We start from the raw sequence: 23930 nt of genomic DNA, 5'->3' as shown, positions 1-23930 counted from the left end.
CGATATGGGGAGACATTCTTGATTCTTCTAAAAAAAAAAAAAAAGCTTACTTATCTAATGGCCTTTACATTCTTTATTTGAAGTCTGAACCTTTAAAATAATTAGGCATACGACAAATATATGCACTCATAGCTTATTATTGAACAATGCGAATTCCACATTCTCTGCAGTCTTTAGACCTAAATCATAAACACTAGAGACTGTAAAGAACAATTATGTTTTGCAGATTATCATTGTTGGCAATGCAGGATTATTTTATGATGTACTTCTGCTAATATTTTGTTTTATCCAATACTGAACTGATACTAAGAAGCCTTTGAGACTCCAAAATCTGTTTGAAGCATAGGTACTTAGCATAGGACCTAAACATAAAGATCACTTAAGTCACCTTAGGAAGAACTCTTTCCCTGTGGAAAGAAGCAATTCAAAGTCTTTTTGCATTGGTTAAAGCTCAGATTGGTATTAAGTGCAACTCAGATTGGCAATCGGTACTCAAATGAAATCCATTCCATGGGGCACAAGAGAGAAGGAAACTAAAATGTTAGCTCATGTTTGCTAGAAGCACATTTAAACATGGCATAACTGTATTATATAAAAAAATCAGTGGGCCAAGAGAGCAATTTCAACTAAGAGAGGAGTGAAGTACAAGCAATCTTTAAAAGGGCCACGTGTGAGAAAGGCAGCTGTTGTCCACTGCAGAATGTACGGGAAGAAATAACTGTATTTCTGAAACAGGCCCTGTAGTGGAACTGGTCATGTCTGTGAGAACCACACAGTGACTGTTAGGATTTATGATATTTGGCATAAAATAACTTAGTGGAAACTTTTTGTCTTCTCACTGTACATGAGCTCTGTGTAATTGTTGAAAGATGTTTCTCATTTACTAAAATTATTTAAAATTTAAAGAATGTTGCAAGCAAATATCTTCCGTCTGATTCTGAGCAGTGTATTTTTAGCAGCTTTTCTAAAATATATTACACTTGTCCTCCTCTTTTTTTGAAGAAAGAAAATGTACTATAAAAAGCACTTATTTCTTTGTAGGTATTATCTACCAAGCAAGTTCTCCAAGTGTGATATTGAAGAGTATCACGAATTTTTAAACAACGGAGGTGGAGCCTGCCTTTTCAATAAGCCAACCAAGGTAAGAATCACCTTATTCTTGAGTATTTTTTTCTGTGAGAATTATAACTTAGATGAAATCAAGAAGAGTGAAGGACTGGTGTCTTTGGGCAAGAATCCTTGGAAGATGAAGAATAGTTTTCTTTCACATCTGTTCCAAGATCTAGACACTCTGCAGTGGGGGGAGCACAGCTATGCAACCACAATTGGTTACAGGTGGTTGTGGTAGTCGTCCTCTTGGGAAGAGGGAACAGTTTTCACAGTGACTTTCAGAAACGATTTTGAAAACTGGGACTAATTTTTTTAATACTGGAAGAGGCAGAGCAACAGAGTGAGCCCTGAGAAGCAGGGAGCAGATGCGATGGAGCTGCTGGGAGGGAGCTGCACAAGCATCAGGGCTGCCTGAATGGCTGATACATCCCCTCCATATTTGCCTGTTAAGAATGAAATTGGAGGTCTTGCTGCATGAGTACTGGAAATGAAATGTAGTGGGGAATATCTCCTTTTCTTTGCCTCTTTTGTCTGAATTTTTTACCAGCTAAACAGCTTTATTCACAGGGTGCGTGCGAAGACTACAAAATGATGAACTGAGACATTTCAGGGAAATAAATGCAAAGCAGGGCTAAGGAAACTGCAGCCAAGATGTAAGCAGTTCTACGATGTAGGATTTGCAACAGGGTTTCAGTATAGATCTGCTCCGTTTACTGAAGCGCATGTTAATGTGTAAATTAATTAGAGTAATCTTGAGTCTTTTCTACATATAATTAATATTATCCCCTATTTAATGGCTGTATTTTAAAAAAGCAGATGAAAGAGGCTAAGGCAGAAAGACAGTACGACATGGAAAAATTGACTTGGTGGCTGAGGTGGCCACAATGCAAAAAGAAAGTCAGTTCTGGGGTACATCTGGATAAACTGTGTGCTTATCTCTGAAATGTTATCTCCTTTTCATGGAATAACATAGAAAAGTAAGGAGAAAGCACTGTAATTGAGTAAGAAGTTGCAAGGTTTCTCATTCTTTAAAATGTTCCTGCATTTCAAAAGTTTGTTTTTTCCAAGTTTATTGCAGACAGAGAGTAATGCTGATCATTTTATTACTTTGCTGAGTGGATTGTTTCCATAGTGTAATGCTTTCTTACTTGGGCTTGCTTTAGTGATTGTGTTCATTTACCCATCTGTCACTCTGAAAAACACAATTACTCTGATCTCAATTTAGATTACTGGCATTTGCAATTTTTTCTAGTGGCATATGAAAATGTGAAAGTCAGATGCAGAAGCCAGGGTGATTTAGACTCTTTCTGTATTGCTGTTCGGGTTGTGTTGAGGTTATAAACAGTGGATGTCTGTCTACTTCACAAGGCTGCCAAGCACACGTGCTTCCTAGTAAGGGTGGTGAAACACCAACTTGTGGTTTTCAAGAAACATGAGATGTGTCAAAATGCAGCATTCAACAGTGCTCTGTTGTGATATCAGCTGTGATTGCCAAAATCAACTCCAGGAGCAGATTGACCATAAGCTCTTTTCAAGCAATTAGATGAATTATATAGTGTCTTTTGGGGATAAGTTATGCAATTTGCTTCCAGTTTTTGTTCTTTTATTTCACGTTTAGTGGTGCCAGTGTACTGCAGGAAACTGGCAAGTGTCTTATGCTGGGTTCTTCTCTCTGTGCCATCTGCTTGTCTGTATTGAGCAGCGCAGTTAGAGATGCCGAAGAAGTTAAGATATCTGGAAAAATACGAAACGAGCAGTTTAAAACAACTCTTCAGTAATCGTGACAGATAATTGCTTGCTTATATGTAATGTAATTGCATATTGCAGTCAAATTTCCATTTCAGTGGGGGATCTAATAGTAGCTGCCAGCGTGTGCTGCAAATGGTGGGCTGGTTTGTGGCACCGAGGCGGCTGCAGGGTGATGCTCCATCCTGTGGGCTGCAGAGAAGCAGCAGCCAGAGAACCACTGTACACCACCAGCAGTGTGTTTGTGCAGGTGGCTCACGAGTAGGGTGGTTTCTAGAATGATCCTTGTTTAAGAGATGAACTCTAATTTAAACTAACTTGGTAATGCACTTCTATACCTTCTCCTTCATGTAATAAAAGCCGCAATGATGTTTTCCTGTGCTCAAAAGGAAAACTTTCTTTCTTTTTGGGGGGAGTGCTGAGGGGTGGGAAAGGACAGTGCTACTACAAACATGCAGATTTTTACATTTTAAGTTTTAGTTTGGTGGGGAGACTGAATGGAAAAGGAAGGGAAGAAGTCTTAGCAGCTTCACTTATCTGCCTGTATCACATGTTGCAAATTCCCAACTGTGATAGTTGAAAATAAAAGGAAATAACAATCAACTGTTGCAAAAACTGGTGAAAAATCCCAGCCTCTCCCCTTTCCCTGCATTTCTGAGCCATCTGGCCTCAAATGACTTCATGGTTATCCTTTCTGAAGGTATATTGCAGGATTCAAGCCGGGGCATATGATTCCAGAATAATTGAGTTACAACTCCTGTTGCGATAATGTGGAGTTGTTTCACAAGTTGTCTTTTACTGTCACACCTTTTGTTTATAATTATGACTTCTGCTCAGACTGAATCTGCTGTAAAAACGATGGTCTGACACAGAACACACCATGTAACTCAGTGTAACTGCTGAGTTAGATGTTGTTTGGTCTCTGCACATTTCATTTGTATTGTTTCTGCTTCTCTCTCAGTTTGGCACCGTGTTTTGGTTAACGCATTTGGAATGTTAGCTGAAAAAATGACAATTGTGGAATAAATATGACAGTGATTCTCTTCAATTTCTGATTATGCCCTGCAGCTTCTGGATCCTCCAGAATGTGGCAATGGCTTTGTGGAAGATGGAGAAGAGTGCGACTGTGGGACAGCGGCAGTAAGTGCAATGTGCTTTAAATTAGCAGCAAGGTCCTCTAGCTGCCCATCACTGCTCGGGGTTAAGTGGAAGAAGACATGCAGTGCTAAGGTCCCGAGGCAAATAAAATTCTTCACTTCTCACATTTTTCCATCATGTTTGGCACAACATAGGCCAGCTATAAAACAGAAATGTTTTATCACCACTTCAGTTCTGAAGAGTAATAACAATATCTACCTATGCAAAGACAGTCCTTAAAAATGATGAAGTATAACCTGGTCAGTGCTACAATTTCAGAACTTGATGAGCAACATTGTGGAATTAGGAAAATGATTTCCTATACTTCATAGCAAGCAGCAATTTCATATTTCACAGTGCAACCTCTCTTCTGCCTCCAGGTGCCTAGCAGCCTGGTGAAGAATCTGTCCATAGACAGATGTCCATAGACAGGTAGCATGCTAAGAAAGAATGTGAGAATTATGGGGCTCATCTGTTTTTCTTGTATGTTCTGCTACAAATGTCTGTGTTCCTCAGGAGTGTGCCAGCGAAGGAGGAGAGTGCTGCAATACCTGCACGCTGACAGCAGGCTCCCAGTGCAGCAACGGGCTCTGCTGTCGGAAGTGCCGGGTAAGGGCATCATCCTGGCAGTGATACAGGCATCACAGCATCTGTACTTCTTGTCTCTTCTTAAAACAGGCTGGAAAATGATTTGTCCAGGGCTTTTTGCTGTGTTTTAGGCTTGGCTTCTTCAGTTTGAGAGTATGATTAGAAGTGGAGAAGAATCAAAGCCTTCTGGTTTCAGAATCAGGCTGAAATAATACGTGCACAGGCTTACTCAGGGGCCACTCCCATAATGCCTGCTGTGTTGTTCTGTATTTGTGAGGCTGAATGGGAAAATCGTACCTTAAATGGCCGGAGAGAAGATGTGATTTAAAAAAGTCAAAAGACCTGGCAGCAGTGTTCAGAAATGTTCATCTAAAAGACACCTCATTTCAACTTCACTTAGCTATCAGTCCCCTAGTCTTTGTGCTGACTGAAATCCCATTGCGTAAAACGAATCGAGTCCTATGTAAACTGCAAGATATTCTTCCTGATACATCCGTAAATAATAAAAGAGATCTAGCCAGGTCTTGGCTGCAAGGGAGCCCGGACAAATTTGACTTCAAATAGTTGTTGATGCTCATTTAATAATAATGGCAATTATTATTAATGATGCTAACACCATGGTGGTATACTATGTGTGATATTTTTATCTTCATCATTTGAGGGTTTCATTTCCTCAGGAGGATCATTATTAACTGCAGACCACATTCTTGATTGTGCTCATCCTAATGGTAAAAAGAAAATGCACAGATTAGGCTGGAACAGATCACATTTGCCTAAGGACATTCCTTTTTTTTTAATGTAATATAAAAAAAATCAGCAGATTGCCAGTGTGGGTGGATTTTGTTCAAGTATCCAAGTCACATGGGCACCACACTGAAGAATCTTAGAAAAAGAATTAAGCTTTTGTGTACCTACATTATTTCTGCAAATGAGATAAGGGCTTGTCCATGTAAAGAGCAGGGAGCGTGAGCAGAAAGGAAGCATTCTGTAAAACTTACATCCCTAGGAACTATTAATCAGGACAACTCAAAGGACTTTTTACTAGCAGTACCCAAACTTGAGGTTACCTTTTCCTGCTGAACTCTACCTGAAAGCAGGAGTGGAAAAGGGATTGCAAACAAAACATGGTGGGTGTACATCCCAGCATCTCATAGTATCTCTGACAGCATTGCTGTCTGCATCTTTCCAGAGACAAGTGGGTAAACCTAAACTTAAGGTTGAGAAAGTGCTAGAGTCACATACTTGTTCACAACAGCCATAGAGTTAGCAGTTGTCCCAAACAAAACGTGTGTGCACATGCAGCAGAAAGCCATGCAGCTGTAGAATGAACTGGTTAGCTCAGGCTTAAGAAGCCTTCAGGCAAAATAAGAGATCTGAAATACGTCCGTGACCAGAGGCACCAATGGTTGCCCTTATGGGATGCCTCCCTGCTTTTACAGGTCAGTGGCACAGTCTTTAATCAGATTGTAAATGTGTTTGTTAGGTCACTTGTTCGTTTTCCATTCTTAAAGCCCCATTCAATTAGAAATTGGTGTCAAATCATACCTAATTCTGTATATTTATGAATAGTTTCTGTTCTACAGCAGAAATTTTTGTAATTTGTAATAACCATGATGATAATTTCTAGGGCATTATAGTCTTCTAGGTCTTAAAGGAATTCGCAAATATCAGTATCTCTCCCTCTGTGTTTTATTAAAACAAAAAAAGTCACAGACATGTGGAGGCCCTGGCCATAATAATGCCCCTGCAGTGTTGGTGTGACAGGTCCCTGGGGCCCATGGCAGCTCTCATCACCTGGGGGTGAGGTGATGGCTCAAGGAGCAGTGCCACTCACACCTGCAAACAGTCTGTGGCTCAGATGGTGCAATCAATGCCTGCCAGGGGAAGGAAAGCCTTCCCCCCTCATTCAGAACCTTACTATTTCCCATTCTTTATTTTAGTTAAAATGTGAAGAAAGTATTGCATTTAAGGCATGACATGGAGAAACCAAGATATTGATTTTGTGTCCTTTTTTTTCAGTTTGAACCTAAGGGTGTTTTGTGTCGAGAAGCAGTGAATGATTGTGATATTGCAGAGAACTGCACGGGAAACTCCAGTCAGGTAATTTTTAGGTCTTATACCCCAGAAATGAAAAAAGTGCCTGTTGTATCTTGGTCAATATGAGTGTTACTTTTTTATATGGTACAGTGTATAAAAATTGTTATTAAAACTGGTGTAAGCTCAGAAGGAAAATATGAAAATGAGATAATATTCTATATGCCACTTGTACTCTTTGTTTCCAAGCATTTCTGAATGATCTATTAGTTATTTTCTCTCTCTATAGTGTTCTCCCAATATTCATAAAATGGATGGATATTCATGTGATAACAGGCAGGTAATTATTTCAATTTCTTTTATGTTCTTAATGGTTTTATGGATTATATCTTATAGAGCTTGGTTTAAGAACTTTGGAATTCACCTTGGACATTGTCATCAAATTCCTGTTTTTTGGGTGCAGGTCATATTTTGGAGCTAAGCATTTAAGTAGGATCGTATTACTTGTCTTGCTAGAAAATATAGCAAGTCTGTATATTTTGCAAATGCTTTTTTTTGTTTGATAAGCAAATTATTTGAAGTTGTTTGTATATATTTTCTTTCTTTTTAGGGCATTTGCTTTGGAGGAAGATGTAAAACCAGGGACCGACAGTGTAAATATATCTGGGGTGAAAGTGAGTAAATAATAAAATTTCTAAGTTGGTTATCATTCATGTGGCTTGAAAAGTAATTTTTCCTGAGAAAAAATTATGGGAAAATGAATGCTCAGGCCCATTGAAAACAACCAGGACTGCGTGCTGTGATCCAGAACTCTGCTCCATTTTGATTTTTGCCCTTGAATTTTAGTTTTTCTTTTGAGTAATTTTGGTACTCCTAGAACTTTAAACTCAGTTTTAAACTTAACTTTATGCTTGTTTTTAACTTTATTTGTTTCTTTCTTAGTTCCATGTTTTGTTTTTTTTTCTGTTGATGTTCTAGTGCTGACTACATCACCTACTTCTCCAAATAACACATCCTCTGCTCCTTTTTGTGGCATAAGCTATTCATCAGGCAGAGCTGTGACCTATTCTGAAATGTAGGAAAGATCAAAGAAATTGCAGTGGACACTCAGTAAGAAGAGCACAGTCCAGCATGTGCACTGCATGTCTCTCTTTAAGACAAGGCTTCCTGAAATGATACCCACTGGCTGTGCAGATTACTTTTGTCAAGCAAAGTGTGTATTTAGCTATCATTCAGTTAAAGCTTTGGCAGTTCAAACAAACCTGCATATGTGCAAGAACCACACATGCAAGAAGGGAAAAATGAGTGATTCTTTTGGTCTGGGTGGAAATGTATATCATCTTGCCAAGCACAGCATATCTGCAGTTATTTTTCTATTGCTATAGCAGATATTTTCTACTGCCTTATGTTTGATTAGCAGTGTTCTAACTGTAAGAGAGGTTTGATCATTTTATGATTGGGAAATAAGGAATTAGGTTGCATTGCAGTACAAAAAGGTGCCATTTACATACTCAATTGTGTTGAAAGCATACAGTAATTTCTACGTGGTCACATATAATACCTCTCTTGGACATCAGACATGTTACACATTTATATTAATAGCATGCAGACTGCAACAGTTTCAGTGGTATGTTTACAAAGAACCTTTGACAGGACAAAAGCTCTTTGAATGGCTTCATTATGTTGGGAGATTATAGGAATGCAGGCATTGCTGAAGATGAGTTCCTTATGCATGGCACAGAAAGTTGAGTTTAAATTTGTTTTAGAGTTTGGCTCAAAAGTACTGATGGCTTTGGAAAGCCTATGCTAAACAGCAGGATTACTTGGATGGTAACAATTTACCTGGAGGTTTCAGGGGAGCATCTCCCATCTAAACCTCTGGCATGTACTATAAGGATATTAAACCTTTGGTATTTGTGCTGAATGTGGTGCTTCCTAAGCAAGCTTTGCTGGTTAGCTTTGATGAAAAGAGACACAGAACACCTCCTCCCTCCACCTCACTCCTTTCTCCCCCTCATTTTGTTTTTCCCTCCTCTTTTTCAGCTCTTGATCTAGTATTGATTACCTTACTTGTATGAAACTGAAGTTCTACATTTAACTTCTTATTAACAACCTAGGGAACCCATAATGACATTTATTGACTAATTTCAGTGGCTTCTGGACATTTTGAGTCAATAAAATTGGTCAATTATAACAAAAATTTTAAAAGAATCCTGTCAACAATTTTCAGTTCTTATTAAGCATATCTTGCAGAGTTCCCAAGCACATCTGCAGACCATGATACTGCATTTGACAGATTGGAAAGCTCTATTTACTATCATGGCGCATCCCTGTTTCCCAGGGCTTGGCTTTTCAAAGTCTTTATCACCTGAGAAGAGATTTGTTTCTGTTTCAGAAGTGTCAGCTGCTGACAGGTACTGCTATGAGAAGTTGAATATTGAAGGGACTGAGAAAGGAAACTGTGGAAGAGACAAGGACTCTTGGATACAGTGCAATAAACAGTAAGTTGATCCATTTAAAAACAGCTGGTGTGGGATTTTTATCCCTTCTTCAGTTCCCAAGGTTGCATGAAGAGACCTCTGTGCAGAAGCATGTCCTCTTTTTTCATTCTAATTCTGCTTACAGATCCTTTCCCAGCTCTCTGTGCAGATGTTGTAACCTTACTTTTGTTCCTTCACAAACTCCTAAGTGAAAAATATGCATTAACATGAGAAAGGCCTTACCCTCCTAGTCTGACAATGTGCAAGTCCCTGCATACAAGTTTAAAGTCGCTTTGAAAGTTGTGTCTCTAATTCCTTAACATATGTCAGAGACCGCTTCTACTGCTTCTCCATGGGACAGCTGTTGAACCTTAACAGGATATTAAATCAATTTGATGTGGTTTGTTCTTGACAGTTCTTCATTTGCAGGGCATTGTTGATAATACATCACAAAAAAGCCTCATTCTCAGGAGAATAATTTTTGTGGGAAATAGGACATTATTTATGGCAGTTCTGTCAGTGAGAAAAAAAGCAAAGAATAACAAATATGTTGCAAAAGCAAGTGAAGAAAAACACATTTTTCATCATGCATTTTTCTTGAATTTTCTTTCACAAAAGTGAGTATCTGTTTATTCTCTCAATGCAGGGATGTGCTTTGTGGATACCTTCTGTGCTCGAACATATCTAGTGTGCCCAGACTTGGAGAACTTGATGGTGAAATCACTTCATCGGTCTTGCAGTTTGGTAAAGTCTACTCTTGCAGGTAATTGGAAATCCTGAAAATAGGGCTGTCAATATACATCTTGCCTGGAAAAGGATGTTTCTCATTCTGAAGTCGAGAACTGTTTACATAAAAAAATAAAAATAAGAAGTGTCCCATGAAGAAGTAATCATTATTCCAGCTCAAACTTTTTAACCTTCTGAAACTTTACTGTGTATGGAGAGCACAGCTGTTTTGCAGACCCCTTTGTGTAGCTGTCAGTTTTGCCAGTAGAGAGATAATGCTCTTCTCTGGCCTCTCAAAACTACATTCTTTAATATTTGTAGCATGTTTAGTTTGCTGAAAATACTTAGACATTTGCTGCACTGCTAAAGCTAACTGGCAGCTTAATGCATTGCCATATGTTAGTTTAATACCAGTTACAGACCTGGTATGTTCTCACAGCAAGATGAAGTAAAGTTCTGCATAACTAAATTCAGTGTTTCTTACAACTCTTATGCAAGAAAAATGTTGTTTTCATCATTATATTCTTTGATGTAGATATACTCCATTTTGCTTTGCTTCACATTAGGGCTGCTGAGATAAATTAGCTAGTGCATACACTTCCCTGGTCCTGTGCATTGCATAATGCAGACAGAAATGAAGCAGCCCAGAGCACTTTCTTGGGTGTCTGGTAAAAGCACAAGTCTCTGGAGATCTTCCTGCTTGTCTTACAGTGGTGGGCATGTGAAGCTTGATGAGGAGACGGACCTGGGCTATGTGGAGAATGGGACGCCATGTGGGCCAAATATGGTGTGCCTTGACCATCGCTGCCTCCCCATCGAATCCTTCAACTTCAGCACCTGCCCGGGCACCACAGACACCCAGATCTGTTCAGGACATGGTGTATGTTCTTATACTCTTCATTCCTCTTGTCCGTTCTGGCTAAGTATACAGTATTGTGTAGCAGAGTAGCTAGACCTTTCATGAAGCCAGCAGCGTGACTCTAGAAGTCTATACTGTAGGAGACTTATCAGTGAACATAATGTGCTGCAGTCTAAGCATCACAGTAAGTCACAGTAAGTAGATACTAATTTTACAAAAATCTTACCAGCCATCACTTGAGCTAACTTGCTTGGTATTGCCTCGGGCAGCATTCAGAAGGATATAAAGGTTTTGTTGCCCATTTCTTAGAAAGGAGGGGCTATGTTCTTCCAAGTGCTCTCTTTAATTACTTCTGTTGTGTCAACAGCCAATGAAATTCATAAAGTCATTTGATTTTGTTGGCTGAGAGTTAATTCCCACTGGAAAATGGAGTAGTGAACTGGCTCCTGGCTCTCATGGTCAGTGTCTTTGGTCAGTGCAGAGCCTATGGCTTTGCTGTGGCCCTGGCAAATCTCTTTGTCCCTCACGCAGTTTGAAAGAGTGTCCAGGTCCCTGTGGCTTGGCTGAGATCAAAGGAACTGTTCTCTCTTAATGCCTTTTGTCTCCTGCACTGTATGAGAACTCCCTTTATTATCTGAAATTAACCACTTTTTCATATTAAAAAAATAATTGAGTCTCCTAAAGCAATTTTAGATGGCTCTATTAAATATACATTGAATTAAAAATCTATTAATGTACTCAGTATCTCCCACTATGTGATATATTACATAATATATTACAATATAATACATATATAAAGTGTAATGATGCGTTTAATATATTTATATCTAATACATAAATTAAAAATTGCAGTATATTAAAAACGTTACGCAAAATTTTGCAGGCAGTTAAAGTTGGCACATCTAACTGTACCTATTCTGTACTTTAATTATGGGAATAGATTAATTTTATTATTTGATTCTGAATGGCACTTTTGGCTGCAGGTTTGTAGCAATGAAATAAAGTGTGTCTGTGACCGATTCTGGGGAGGAGATGACTGCAGTTCTCGAATCAAAGATGATGTATTTTTTTATAAAGACGCCATCAACAAAGGTATGTAGTTATAATTTTTTAACAAAAATTAGCAAAGCTTGGATTTGAGGAAGTTTCATTAAGCAAAACTAGCTCTCTGACTATTCCAGCCAGCATGCAACACGATGCACCGGTAGGAGCCTTATCCCCTTTCTTCCTTGCTCAGCAGAAGCACTCACTGTCAGTGCCACTCATGAATATTTGGTGCAGCACTTGTGACTGTCACCAGTGCATCTAGTTGTGCTTTGCTTGCCCCAGACATTTCAGTGACCTGGTTAAGTGATTGATAGGTTAGGACAAACAAAAATTGACTTGTTTTTGTATCCTGGTGGAAAGGTTTAGTTTCTTACATTTCATTTTTGTTTGTAGAGTCAGTTTTTTATTACATGGAAACATGCAGTTTGTTGACACAAAATTTTAGTCTTTTACATTTTTTTGAGTGAGAGTTTTTTTCCTCTTGAGACTTGCATACAAGAAGATAAATTGGAGAAAAATGAGAGTGTAAATGTTTTATATAGTCATTAGAAATTGCTCTATGGGGCAGTTTTACTGTCTCCCAGAATGCCATTTCTGGTCTTTTTTAGTTTATTCAGCAATGGGGAAGTTTTAGACAAAGACAAAGAGTCCCTTTTATTCCCATGTAAGCATTTGTTTACTAGACAGGTGATACAATTGCAATACAGTAGTTTAGTATTGATGACATTATGTTGGTATACCTGGCACAAATTTCCAAGCAGCAAGCATTCAGTTACATGAAGCAGATAGAACTCAAAGTTTGATATACAAAAGAGCTTTTGATGGCCGTGTTATACTTCAAGATGGCATTGCTGGTTACAATTAGTCATCTGAGTGCAAGTTGTTCAAGATTTTTGAGAGATGTTGAATTTACTGTTCTTGTATATTTTATCATGAAAGTGCATATTTTTCCCCTTTCTTGTGTTTCTAGGTGTTGTTAGCACAAACATAATAATAGGGGCAATTGCTGGCACCATTTTAGTATTGGCTCTCGTTTTAGGGATAACTGCGTGGGGTTACAAGTAAGTAAATTGTATTCTTCTTAATTTAGTTAAAATATGCTTATTTAATCTGATAATTGGCTACTTTGTGATAGAAACAAACATTCAAACATCATCTAAAGAAATCCAGATTTGATTATATTTGTACAGTATCATTTTTTGTAGTGTTAGCATTTCTCAGAGGATTCTTACATGTATATGTGATTTTGCTTTTGGAGGGTTTGGTCCAGGTTTGAAAGATTTTTTTTTTGTTCTTCTATTTTTTTTGCTATTTCTTTTTATTATTGGAAACGGCCAGATTGTAATTTTACTGCATCTAACTAAGGAAATGCCAGATTACGGTCTGATTCATTTACAAATCTTTCCTAATGACAGAATAAATTTAGAAAGATTTGCCTTCAGACAGTAAAGCCTTAGGTTTCCCTAAACAGATATTTGCCTTCAGTCAGCTTAACCCCAAATCAATTCAAACATATTTTTTTTGTGAGAAAGACCTGCAGTGTGTAAATAAGTTGTGACTTCTTTCCCGATCTAGAACTGTAAGTACTCTGCTCACTAAAGGTCAAAGTGGATTGTTTTAATCTGATTGCTCTTTTTCAGTATTTCTCCTCCTGTGAATTTCTTCTAAAACCAGGAAAGTGTAGTTCTTTTGCATACATTACAAAAAGTCAGGTGCTTATTTAGCCACTGGTGTTTGAGTGAGAGTGACTGTCAGAGTCCTTCCTCCGCGCGCTCTTGAGGCAAGCTGCACTGCAGGCAGTGCTGTGGCCAGGACCCAGCCCCTTGGTTTGGCATTACAAGTTGGCATGTCCCCTGCCCCAGCATTACTCTGAGGTAGGCTGAGGGCAGCCAGGAATACATAAGGAAAGAGGCTTTTTTTGGAAAAAAAGCTCAGAGGATTAGGACAGTAAAAGGACAGGTTATGCTGCCATGATAGTTCAACGTTAGCTGCTGGAGGTATTTGAAAATTTGAGCTTCTATGTTGAGTACAGCTCCAGAAGTTAAGGGCTAGTTTGGAGGTTAGCCAGAGAGATTCGCTCTTGGAAGTGGAGGGCAAAAGAGCACCATTCATCAGCAGCACCACAGTAAATAGACTTAAAATTGTCATGAAGGGCACTTCCAGGTCAGTGCTGACGTCTTCCGTCAACATGAGTGTTTTTCCTTGTTTATTCTTGTTTATGATGATGTTTATTTCAGAATTGGATTTTGTTGAAAAATTTTGAGCGAAATTTCCATTCTGTATATGTTTTACTGTCTACGTGTGCCTGCATACTGATAATGTAAACATATTTCTTTCTCTTCTTTTTTTATGGAAAGAAACTACAGAAGACAGAGGTATGTGATAAAAGTAATGGAATGTATTTCTAGAAAATTCTGAAAATATCTGTTCTTGCTCATTTACATGCTGCAAAGAAAATATAGGGGTGATGAATTATCATATTTTAAGAAATATTTACTTGAATATATAAAATTAATGTTGATTCTGTACACATTGCTTGAAATCTCAATTTCACTGGACTCATTAGCAAAAGTAATGTTTAGTTCTTAGAGCATTTTAGGAAAACAGGAGAGTATTTCCAGTAAAAGGCTGAAAATCTGCTATTAGGGATGAAATTATCCTTGAGATCTGAGGATTGAATAATTAATATTCACACGATATTTAGGAGCCTTCTGAGACAAATTCATTTCCAGTGCTTCTTTGCAATTAATGCAAAGTACTGTGCAATTAAATCAGTGTGTGAAAGGAGAGCCCATTCCCTACAGCCACCCTGCTGATGTATTTGTAACCAAATCATAGCACCAGCTTCAGAAGAGGCCTCAGCTTTTACACTTCAAGTTGGTGGCCAGAACTCAAACAGTGATTTGGGGTTCAGCTCCCAGAAGACCACCATCATCTGCTTCACAAACCAATCTGGCAAGGAGATCTGCTGCTTCTCACAGGCCTCTGCAGATGAACCATTTTCTCAAATTCTCCTGTTTTCTGCCCATGTTACCAGCCCCTGATCCAAGCTGTTGCTTTGTGTGTTGCTGCTACCTGTTGTGGTTGTTCTCCTCCTCCTCTGCTTGTGTAGTGCTTTCTCTGCCAGACTTAAAATACAAAAAGCAGAAAAACTCTGCAAAGTGCTGGTAGCTTTATGTTGTGCACAACAAGCTCAGAGAGAAGACAGAAACAGTGACTAGAAGAAGTCAAAGCAAGCATTATGGTTGGACTGGCAGGTAGGAAATGTCACCAGGCACAAGGAAGGAAGAATTTGGGAGTTCGGTGGTGCTGAGTGGTGAATGTTGCATCCACAAACACATACATAGCCTTTGAGTTATTCTGTCGTTGGCAGAGGACGGAAGGGACCTCTAAGTATGGGAAGAGACTACCTCCTGTGAATAGCACTGGAATACTAGAGAATCTCATGTTTTTCACATTTCCTAAGGATGTGGTCGGTTTGCAGCTATGTCTGTGGGCATGAACAGAGAGAAACCAGTATAGGTTACAGCTTTTGGAGGTGATGGAGGGACGGAGATATTTCATGAAGAAAATGAAGTTTGTAGAACTATTCTGTGGAACTGTCTATTCTAAATAGAATTATTTTGGATATGTACACAGAGTGCCCCACAAGCGTTAAAAACAGGCATCTACCTCAGTGTCTCTTTTTTAAAAATTGTTTATTGTTAGTCCTTAAATAAAGATGAAAACAAGACATTGAGATATTACTTAAAGAAGCATTACTAAAGGAATAGTATTTGATAGTGCTAAATGAAACAATGAACTGGAAAGTCACAAAAGGAGTGAATTAGCAAGGATTCTGTCAGCTGGGATAAGGTGGATGTATGGGAGCAGCTATTTCTGACCAGGCAGTGAGAGAGCACTTTGCTAGAGGAGCCCTGGGGAGCAGAACTGTGCATACTCTGTCAGTACTGAAAAGGTGTAGTGGCTGAAGAATGGAAACTCAAGAACTGTTAGAGAAATAACATGCAAGTACTGTGGTACATTAGTGATTTCATATTTCAAATACTTCAGGACCATTATAAATTCAAACCCGGAATGAAGAGACACCAATTCCAGTCTGGAGTTGGACATAATCTAAGGATGAATCAATCTTCTGAGAAATGTGCATCTTGATAGGGGGAAAACTGAAGCCAAAAATCCTTGGACAGTGCAGGGATAATTGAACTGCTGGTATTATGATGTAGCCAGCTTTCAGATGAGCAATTTGTATTTTCTGGCTTGGTGGAACTGTAACTGGAATATTGAGATTGGAGTTTTTCAGCTGGCAATCAATTTACTGCCTGAACAAAAGTGGCATAACTTGATTGAGAATTCCTAACGCATTGTTTTGTGGACCAAAACCACACCTCTGGCAGTAGAAAAGGATGAACTGTTCTGAAATTTGTACGGCATTACTTTTATATGTCTTGGCAGACTGAATCTGTAGTGGTGATCAGTAGTAGCTGAGAAGCTCTGGCGCTGGCATAAATTCCTTTGGACATGAGGATAATCAGTGGACTGGAGATCTTTTTCCTCCTGAAGTTTAAACAACTCATTATTGTTATTTTTGAATTCAGTAGCAGTCACAAAAATGGAAAAGAAGGCATCTATCTCAGTAATCATCCAGAGGGAAAAACACTCTCACTTTTCCTGAACTCCTCTTTGACTCAGGCTTGCATTCTGCCAGGGGTGCCTTTCACAACCCTCACAATGAGACCTTGAAATGTCTCAGCTTAGGTATCCACCATCCCAAGAACCACCAACTTTAAAAACAGTGATCAGAGTTTATCAGTGAAGTGCTCCTTGCTTTTCCCTCCTAAAACCACATCATTCCCTTTCCTGAACTGTCAGAAATATGCAGAAGTTTTCTCTTGGGTAGTTGAATTACTTCTCATAGATTGAATGTATGTGTTTAACAGGTTTCCTTGAGGGTCATGGTCCTTGTCTCTTTCCTTGAAACTGATATCTGTGTGCATTTGTCTGCATACTCATGCCTGCCATGTTCTCTGACTCTCCGATGTTTGTTATGCTTCAGACAAATACCCCAGGGAGATTATGTAAAAAAGCCCGGAGAGGCCGACTCTTTCTATAGCGACATGCCTCCTGGAGTCAGCACAAACTCTGCATCTAGTTCTAAGAAGAGGTCTGCTTTTCTGTCGCATTTTCAGATTTCTACCTGTTCCATCACCCATTATTCCATTAGTCAGAACATTTCATTGTTTTGCAGCAGGTTTGATTCTTTCTTCTTTCTTTGTGGAATGTTACGGTTAGCATCCTTTGTGCTTTGATTACTGATTTTTCTCACGTGTCCTGAGCTACTAATTATTACAATTAGGCCAGAATAAACATGTTTTCCAATGGAAACCAAATTTGGGCAGTCCGATTTTCATCATGTTCCTGCTTGAAAATTGCTTTCAAGTAGACTATGGTAATAATTGCTGAATAAAAAAATATTTAAATTAAAAACACTTTTTATCATCTTTGTCATGTAATCAAAGAAAAGGAACAATGTCTTGCTTCAATAATAAATGTAAATTCTTTTTATACCTTTATTTATTGGTGTGATTAATTCACTAAGTTGACCTAGACTTCTGAATACTATCCTTGCTGTCTCATAGTAAGGATGATGGTACTTACATTTTATTCCACTTTCACTTACTGAACTAATGTACTAAATGGCTGCCAAGAGTTGTCTTAAAAATGATTCCGCAAAGACTTTCTGTAGTTTCTTGCTTGCTGCTATGAGTAACCAAAGAGGGCATTAGATTTTTCCACTGTTTCACAGATTTCACTTATTCTGTTATTGCTCTGACTATTTACAAAAGAAAGTAAGTATTTAAAAATGGAAAATTCATTAAAAAACATTGTGAGTCCTCTATAATTGCTGAGGTCCTGAGGTTATGATGTTTTAAGTCCCTCTGTAGTCAGAGATGCTTTAATTAAGAAAATCTTCAGCCAGCATTGTAAAACAATTTATAAGAAGCTGTGAATGTCTTTTCAGAGATGGACATTCTTGAACCGCTTCATAAGTCAACTGCAATCTCAGTTCTTGTCTCAGTGAGCAGTCAGTAGCTCCGTGTGCAGTTGGCAAAGCCATTCTCTTTGTGCTATTTTTGAAGAAAATAAGGAGAAATATATGGAAGGGGTACATTTGCAGTGCCATGAGGTATATTGGCTTGAAACTATGTGCAACTTAATTCCATGTGGTCTAATAAATATGGTATTAAGAAAACAGTGGTAGTATGTAATTAATTATTTCCAATTTCTAAGTTCAGCTTTTTAGATTTATGAGTTGTTACTTGTTTCCAGGAGCAAAAATTAATTTTAAATGGTACAGTGTTTGTGTTGGAGAATCTTTTCTCGTGTGGGTATTTTGAAAATTTTGAAAAAAGAAGTCTTGGAAAAGCAGATTTTTGTATAGGTTTGTGTAAGCAGGCTTGCATTCCAGCTAAGAAAAATACCTGTTTTAAAATGAACGTCATTCAGGGTGTTTCATCTTTTGTCCTGTATCTTTGTTTCATACTCCATTTCTTTCATGTGTTTTGTTTATTATTTGTTCTGGAAAGCTAATGATTTCTAAGGTCTGTCTGTACTAGAGAGGTTTTTTGTTGCCTGCCACCAGTTCAGATACTTTGTGCTACTGTCAAGTCCAAAAAAGCAAGCCTGAAAAATATTCTGTTAACATTGTGCTGGACCTGTCACAGTGCTACCATTTCAATGCCCAGGGACTATTTCCTACATTTCAAGTGGGCTGTGATTTGCTCTGGATGGAAACATTGATGGCATCTCTTCACAGGTGTTCACATGACTGAGATATCAGCCTCCTGGGCTTTTCCTTGCTGGAAAAGCCTGTGAAGCGTTAGTATCACAGGCATTCAAAGATTTAAAAGTATAAATTTATAATAATTCTTGTTGTTGTAAAATAGCAAACAGCAAAGGCAGTACGTAGCAAGCCACTCCTGGACCTGAGGATGCTTAGGAGGAGAAAATGATTACCGAATCTCTCAGTGGATCTGTCAGTTCTCAGATCTTTTATATTTCATATAAGTTTGAATTAATAAAGCATTAATAAAGCCCTGAGCTTACTTCAGTGTGCCTGTGATTAGCCTTATCTTCTGGAAACTGAAGAGCATTTGTCAGATGCCCGCACTGCGTGGAGAACAGAAATGGAAGAACACAAGAGTGTTCAGACTTTTACAAAGCACAGAAATACATCTTTTAAGCAAAACTTCTTAAGAAATAAGCCATCTATTCTGACCAGTTTTGCTAGTGCAGACAGACCTTAGGCTGTGTTATGACACTGACTTTGGCAATGTGGCTGTCTCTGAACAGCTGAGCTAGCATTTGTGTTGAGGATACACCCGTAACAGTAACTGCATCTGAGCCCTCCTATTCCAGGTCAAATGGATTATCTCATTCCTGGAGTGAAAGGATACCAGACACAAAGCATATTTCAGACATTTGTGAAAATGGGAGGCCTAGGAGTAATTCTTGGCAAGGTAAGTGTGAACCTTTGTACTGGTCACAGTGGAAGCCATTGCTGCTCTCTGAATGCTTAGGTAATCTTAGGAGAGCAGCATGACTCCTTAAAATTCTGCCTATTGTTAACCTGGAGTTAGGATTTAGCAGTGCCCCACACAAGCTTTATCACATAAAAATTGGATCTAATTTCTGCTATTTCTCCAATGTGAGTCAACATGAGAGTTCAAGAGGTCCACTCACATTTGCCAGCTTTCATGGTTTTTATTATGCAGTATCTTTTTTTCTTGAAGTGATTTTTTTCAAGTGAATGCTGAAACTAAATAGTTTTCAGCTCTGTACAGTTGCAACAGTAAGTAGTGGAAGATCACCTAAATATCAAGTTTTCCCAGTCTGACGTAATTCAAAAGAGACTGACTTATGGCTTTTAAATGGTCATAGCTAGGGACTTGTTGGGGATGCAAAGAGAATATACAGTTTGGAATGGAATATAGGTTGGTTTCAAGATATTTTACCACCTGTATTTATCCTTTGATTTCTTTCAGGTAATATAGGAGGAAACAGAAAGAAAGTCAGAGGCAAAAGATTTAGGCCACGGTCTAATTCAACTGAGTAAGTCTGAATTTACAACAGCAAAGCCTAAAAGTACAGTTTTCATACTTCTGTTTTGTAGACCAAGACAAAGAGTAATGAAAAGTAGACAGAAGCATTTTTGCCCTGTGGCCCATTCTGATTGCTGACTGATAATGGCTGATCTGGTAATGGTTTGGCTTTCAACCTCTTTTTATGTATTCTTTAACAAGTTATCTATCAATTTTCTTTTTTGTGTAGGCATTCTCACAGTCATTCCCATAGCAGTTCCCAATGATGGTGGCAGCCTGCACCATCACTACAGCCCGTTATCTACAGTAAACTGCCATTGCTGAGTGTATCCTGGTTCAGTATTGAATTTCTGATAACTCATTTCCTACCCTTGTCTTCACCATGGGTTGGACCATTGCAGAGTTAGCGATTCGTATCTCTGTGAACCTGCCTGGAGTCTTTAGGGGAGGTATCTTCTCTAAGAGTATCTCATAGTTCATTGTTGTAAGCTAGCAAAAACTGAAAGAGCCAGTCTTGAGTAAGCCATGGCAGTCCTTACCATGTGGCTGATCCACAGACCCCTACAGCATGACTTATATGGTGTTCTATATTGATGTGGTAGTTACATTTACTGAAGAGCCCATCAATTCACTGCTTCCCACGGGGAAAGAGCCTTTTACTTAATCCTACTGGTTCAGGCTTCTTTCATGACTGAATGGGGAATGGCTGGAAGCATCATCTCTAGGCGTGTCAAGCACTGGCCGGCTTTTCAGCACTTACACTCCACAGAAATGACCCCTCTGTGACCATGACAGCAATGACAGTGCCCTTTCTCGTACCATTAGTACTAACTTTGCACCTGTACGGGCAAGCAGGCTTGATGCCAACCCTGCTGGAACTAGTACTGCTGTCACCTCTCTGAGCCCTGTTTTCTGCGATTTGGGGAGTTAAGTTTGTTCTTTTCGAAATTTTTCTTCCACCTGCAATGAACTTTCTTGAATCAAGTAGGCTTAGAAACGTTCACACGGAAGATTCTGTCTTCCAAACTACAGAAATAATAGTTTGGTGCACAAAGTAATTATCGCATTACGTGGCCAAAATGGTCACGTGGAACCAGAAATATTAGCCCCATGCCCTTTAGAGAAGTTTATCAAGTGCCCCTGTGCTCTTGGTTTTAGTGCTGATAAGCCCTTAAAGGAATGTTATTTTCCTCGTTTTCTTTTCTCCTCACATGAGCCAGTTTGATAAAAGTGAAATTAATCTGACCAAAACAAGATTGGAAGTTCTTCTTTAGAAGCTTGTCCTGTGCTTTTCTTCATTTTCTAATTGAATTCTCAAGCAAGATTTATAAAAACAACACGGTTAAATTAATTATGTCATTATTCTATTGCTCAGCAGAGTTGCAAACTGGAGCTGGATTTGATCCATAAAAAATAAGACCAGAGCAGCTCTTTTTATCCCAACAAAATTGTGTGGGAAGAACATAGCTTTCAGTGAAAGCCATAAAAAACCTCTAATGGGCATATTTTTTCCTCTGTGCCTGCTATACATTTACTCCAAGATCCTTAGAGTGCAAAATAATTGGGTAGACAGTGTGTGAGTTAGAAATCTTTTTCCCAACACCATTGTTTTTTGTTTCTTTTTTTGAAAGTGCTCCTAAATTCCCACCTAATTCTCAGCTGTTCTTGCTTCTCTCTGTGCCTCTCATCCCAGCAGCAGCCCCTGGTGCTACCCCAGCTAGAAATGTAGCACTGCACGTTCTGTCCTGCAGAGACAAGAGGCTCTTTATGATGGGGCCTGTCCTGGATTGCATGAGACTGTCTGAGTCTCCTTGGCAAACCTATCACTTACAGAGTTCTCACTGCACCAACGATGTGCTGTGAGATTCAGTGGGGAACAGAGAGAACTGCCCAAGGCACACAGCAGTCTGGTCAGTGAGATAATGTGCTCTGAGAGAAGGGAAAATTGACAGAGGAAAGTCTAACTGTGGCCAACATATCCATAAAAAATAAATATGTCAGCTGCGTTGAGGATGCCTCAGAATACGTGGTGGTTTTTCCCAAATTTACCTTCTTATCTTCTCTGGGAAACAGAGTAATCTTAAAATCTGTTTTGAAACAGAAAGCCCACCTAAAGCCCTGCAAAGAATACTTACTGAGACAGAAAACAGGGAGGAATGCTGTTTGTCTCTTGTTAGTATCAGAGACAAATGGATCTCCCACTAGAAGAATGCATTCATTTGTGCCATACCTTGTGCAGAATTCTTTTTTTTTTTAATGTTCAGATGCAGACTAATACACTTGCTTACAAAAGTATCCGACGTATTCATTGGTCTGTAGCAATTGCACATACTGTGCACAACGTTTTTTGTATACAGCATCAGATAACAGAGAAATATGCCATTGGTCATTTAAATGACATTCTTTTAAGCACTGAGCAAGGTCTGGGCTGTGCAGCCCTCATGAACAGCACTGACAGAGGGGCTGCATGCGACTGTTCCTGAAATGTGTCCTGGTGACACCTCTGTGCATCCCCTTGTGCACAGCAGATCCATGGCACAGGGCATTGCTGGGAGTATGGCTCTGCAGAGACTGCTAAAGCTCTTTTGGGATGCATTACATTGTTTCTAGGTGTTTTGAAGCAAAATTCTTCATTAAAGGCAAGTGGTTCAGTTCACACAGAAGCAATGCCAAAAGGCTAAATGTTTCTGCAGCTTTTTCATAAATGGCCTGATAAAACTGATTAGAGGTATCCAAGAAAGACGATGAAAGTTTTTTGAATAAGCTGAATTTTAACTGGGAGCATGTGTTAAAACAGGTCCCAGGAAATGTGTGCTTTGCCAAATAGCAATTCTGCTCTCTGTTAGTTCGCACTGCTTTTCCTATAAGCGTTTATCTTCCTTGTTGTTATAACTGATGCAAACATTTTTGGCTTAGACTCTCTATTATATATTGTGTTTTTGCAGCAGGGTAACCCATGCATCTGAGCCTGGGCTTTCTTTCGCCCACCCAACCCCGTCCCAAGGCATAAGCCCAGAGGGCTCTGACCCCCCCCAAACAGGGAGCCAGAATCACAGGTCAGTCTCACCTGCCCCTGCGCTCTGGGCTGCATTCTACCCCCTACAGTCCCTTTTCCTCAGTATCCCCCAGTGCCACTGCGGCTAGACGCGGTGACTGCTTTGAGGTGCTCCTGCTGCCGCCGTGCTAGCTAGCCTTCCTCCTCCCAGCCCGAGGGTGCCAGTGTCCCCAGCCCAGGTCTTTGCACTGTTGCATGTTGTGCTGCAAGCCAAATGGAGCTGTTGGTTGAGCTGTAGGCTTATGTGTAAGAACACCTTGGTTTTCAAGGGAAACTTCTCATTCGAAGGAAATGCGGATTCTGGCCCTCACTAATGATGTGGCCGTGAAGATCAGCCTGAGAGCTTACTAGTGGGATCACTTAGTGATCTGTGAGTTACCTGGTTCAACACTTCTGTAACAGGCAGAATGGGGTGGTGAGCAATGGCCTGTGGTACAGCTGGAACAGGGAACCCCGCCACATGGCGGTGCAACTGCTGCATGCTTTGATACCACTCTACACTTGGTTTTCTAATGCAGGGAGCCAGACTGGGAGTGTTTCATGGTTACCAGAAGAACCTTTCAAATGAAAAAATCAAGTCAAAAGTACTGCAGTGATGTCTGTTTTCCAAGAACATATGTAGTCGCACATAGTTAATGCTAAAACCCAAACCTATTAGTTCCTGATTTCGCTGGTATCAGCCTGTGGCTCCACTTGCAGTTCTCGTGCTGCGCTACCTTTTTTGACATTTTCTTTCCCTAAGAGGCAGAGCTGGAAAGCATGAAGCACTCCTGATTCCTTATCAGTAAGCGAGCTGAGGAAGCTACTTAGAAGCGAGCACTTGTGGCTGAGGGCGAGAACGTTTGGAAAGCTGTGGCTGCGCTTGTGCGGGGTGGGGAGAAGTTCCAGAGCCAAAAAGGAGGCCTAAGCAGTCAGAAAGTGCCGCTGCTTTTGTCTCTGACGTGGTCTGAAATATGGGCAGGTTTAAAGGGCATGGTCTGGCTCCACCAAACCCCACCTGAGCAGTCCCTTCTCAGGCCTGTTCCCATGAGCGAGGTCAATGGAAT

General features: G+C 39.5%; 1 protein-coding gene across 3 annotated transcripts in view; it reads left to right on the top strand.

Moving 5' to 3' along the window:
- Positions 1-23930, top strand: part of ADAM22 (ADAM metallopeptidase domain 22) — a 115247-nt gene that overhangs the window by 74689 nt on the left and 16628 nt on the right. For all 3 annotated transcript variants that reach the window (XR_006168538.1, XM_042817167.1, XM_042817168.1), the window contains exons 12-25: positions 1042-1141; positions 3925-3996; positions 4510-4602; positions 6601-6681; positions 6905-6955; positions 7226-7289; positions 9011-9116; positions 9742-9858; positions 10533-10701; positions 11664-11772; positions 12698-12788; positions 14085-14102; positions 19147-19247; positions 19773-19839. Coding sequence is in view for 2 of the 3 variants with exons in the window: in XM_042817167.1 (XP_042673101.1) it covers positions 1042-1141; positions 3925-3996; positions 4510-4602; positions 6601-6681; positions 6905-6955; positions 7226-7289; positions 9011-9116; positions 9742-9858; positions 10533-10701; positions 11664-11772; positions 12698-12788; positions 14085-14102; positions 19147-19247; positions 19773-19839 (1239 nt within the window). In the remaining variant the exon portion in view is untranslated. The remainder of the gene's footprint in view (positions 1-1041; positions 1142-3924; positions 3997-4509; positions 4603-6600; positions 6682-6904; positions 6956-7225; positions 7290-9010; positions 9117-9741; positions 9859-10532; positions 10702-11663; positions 11773-12697; positions 12789-14084; positions 14103-19146; positions 19248-19772; positions 19840-23930) is intronic.

Source organism: Centrocercus urophasianus, unplaced genomic scaffold (genome assembly GCF_019232065.1).
Source record: "Centrocercus urophasianus isolate 14NV4802_14NV808 unplaced genomic scaffold, USGS_Curo_1.0 seq_16, whole genome shotgun sequence".
NCBI classification, from domain to species: Eukaryota; Metazoa; Chordata; class Aves; order Galliformes; family Phasianidae; genus Centrocercus; species Centrocercus urophasianus.
The sequence above is the reverse complement of the archived record's forward strand: the minus strand, read 5'-3'. Positions and strand labels throughout refer to the sequence as shown.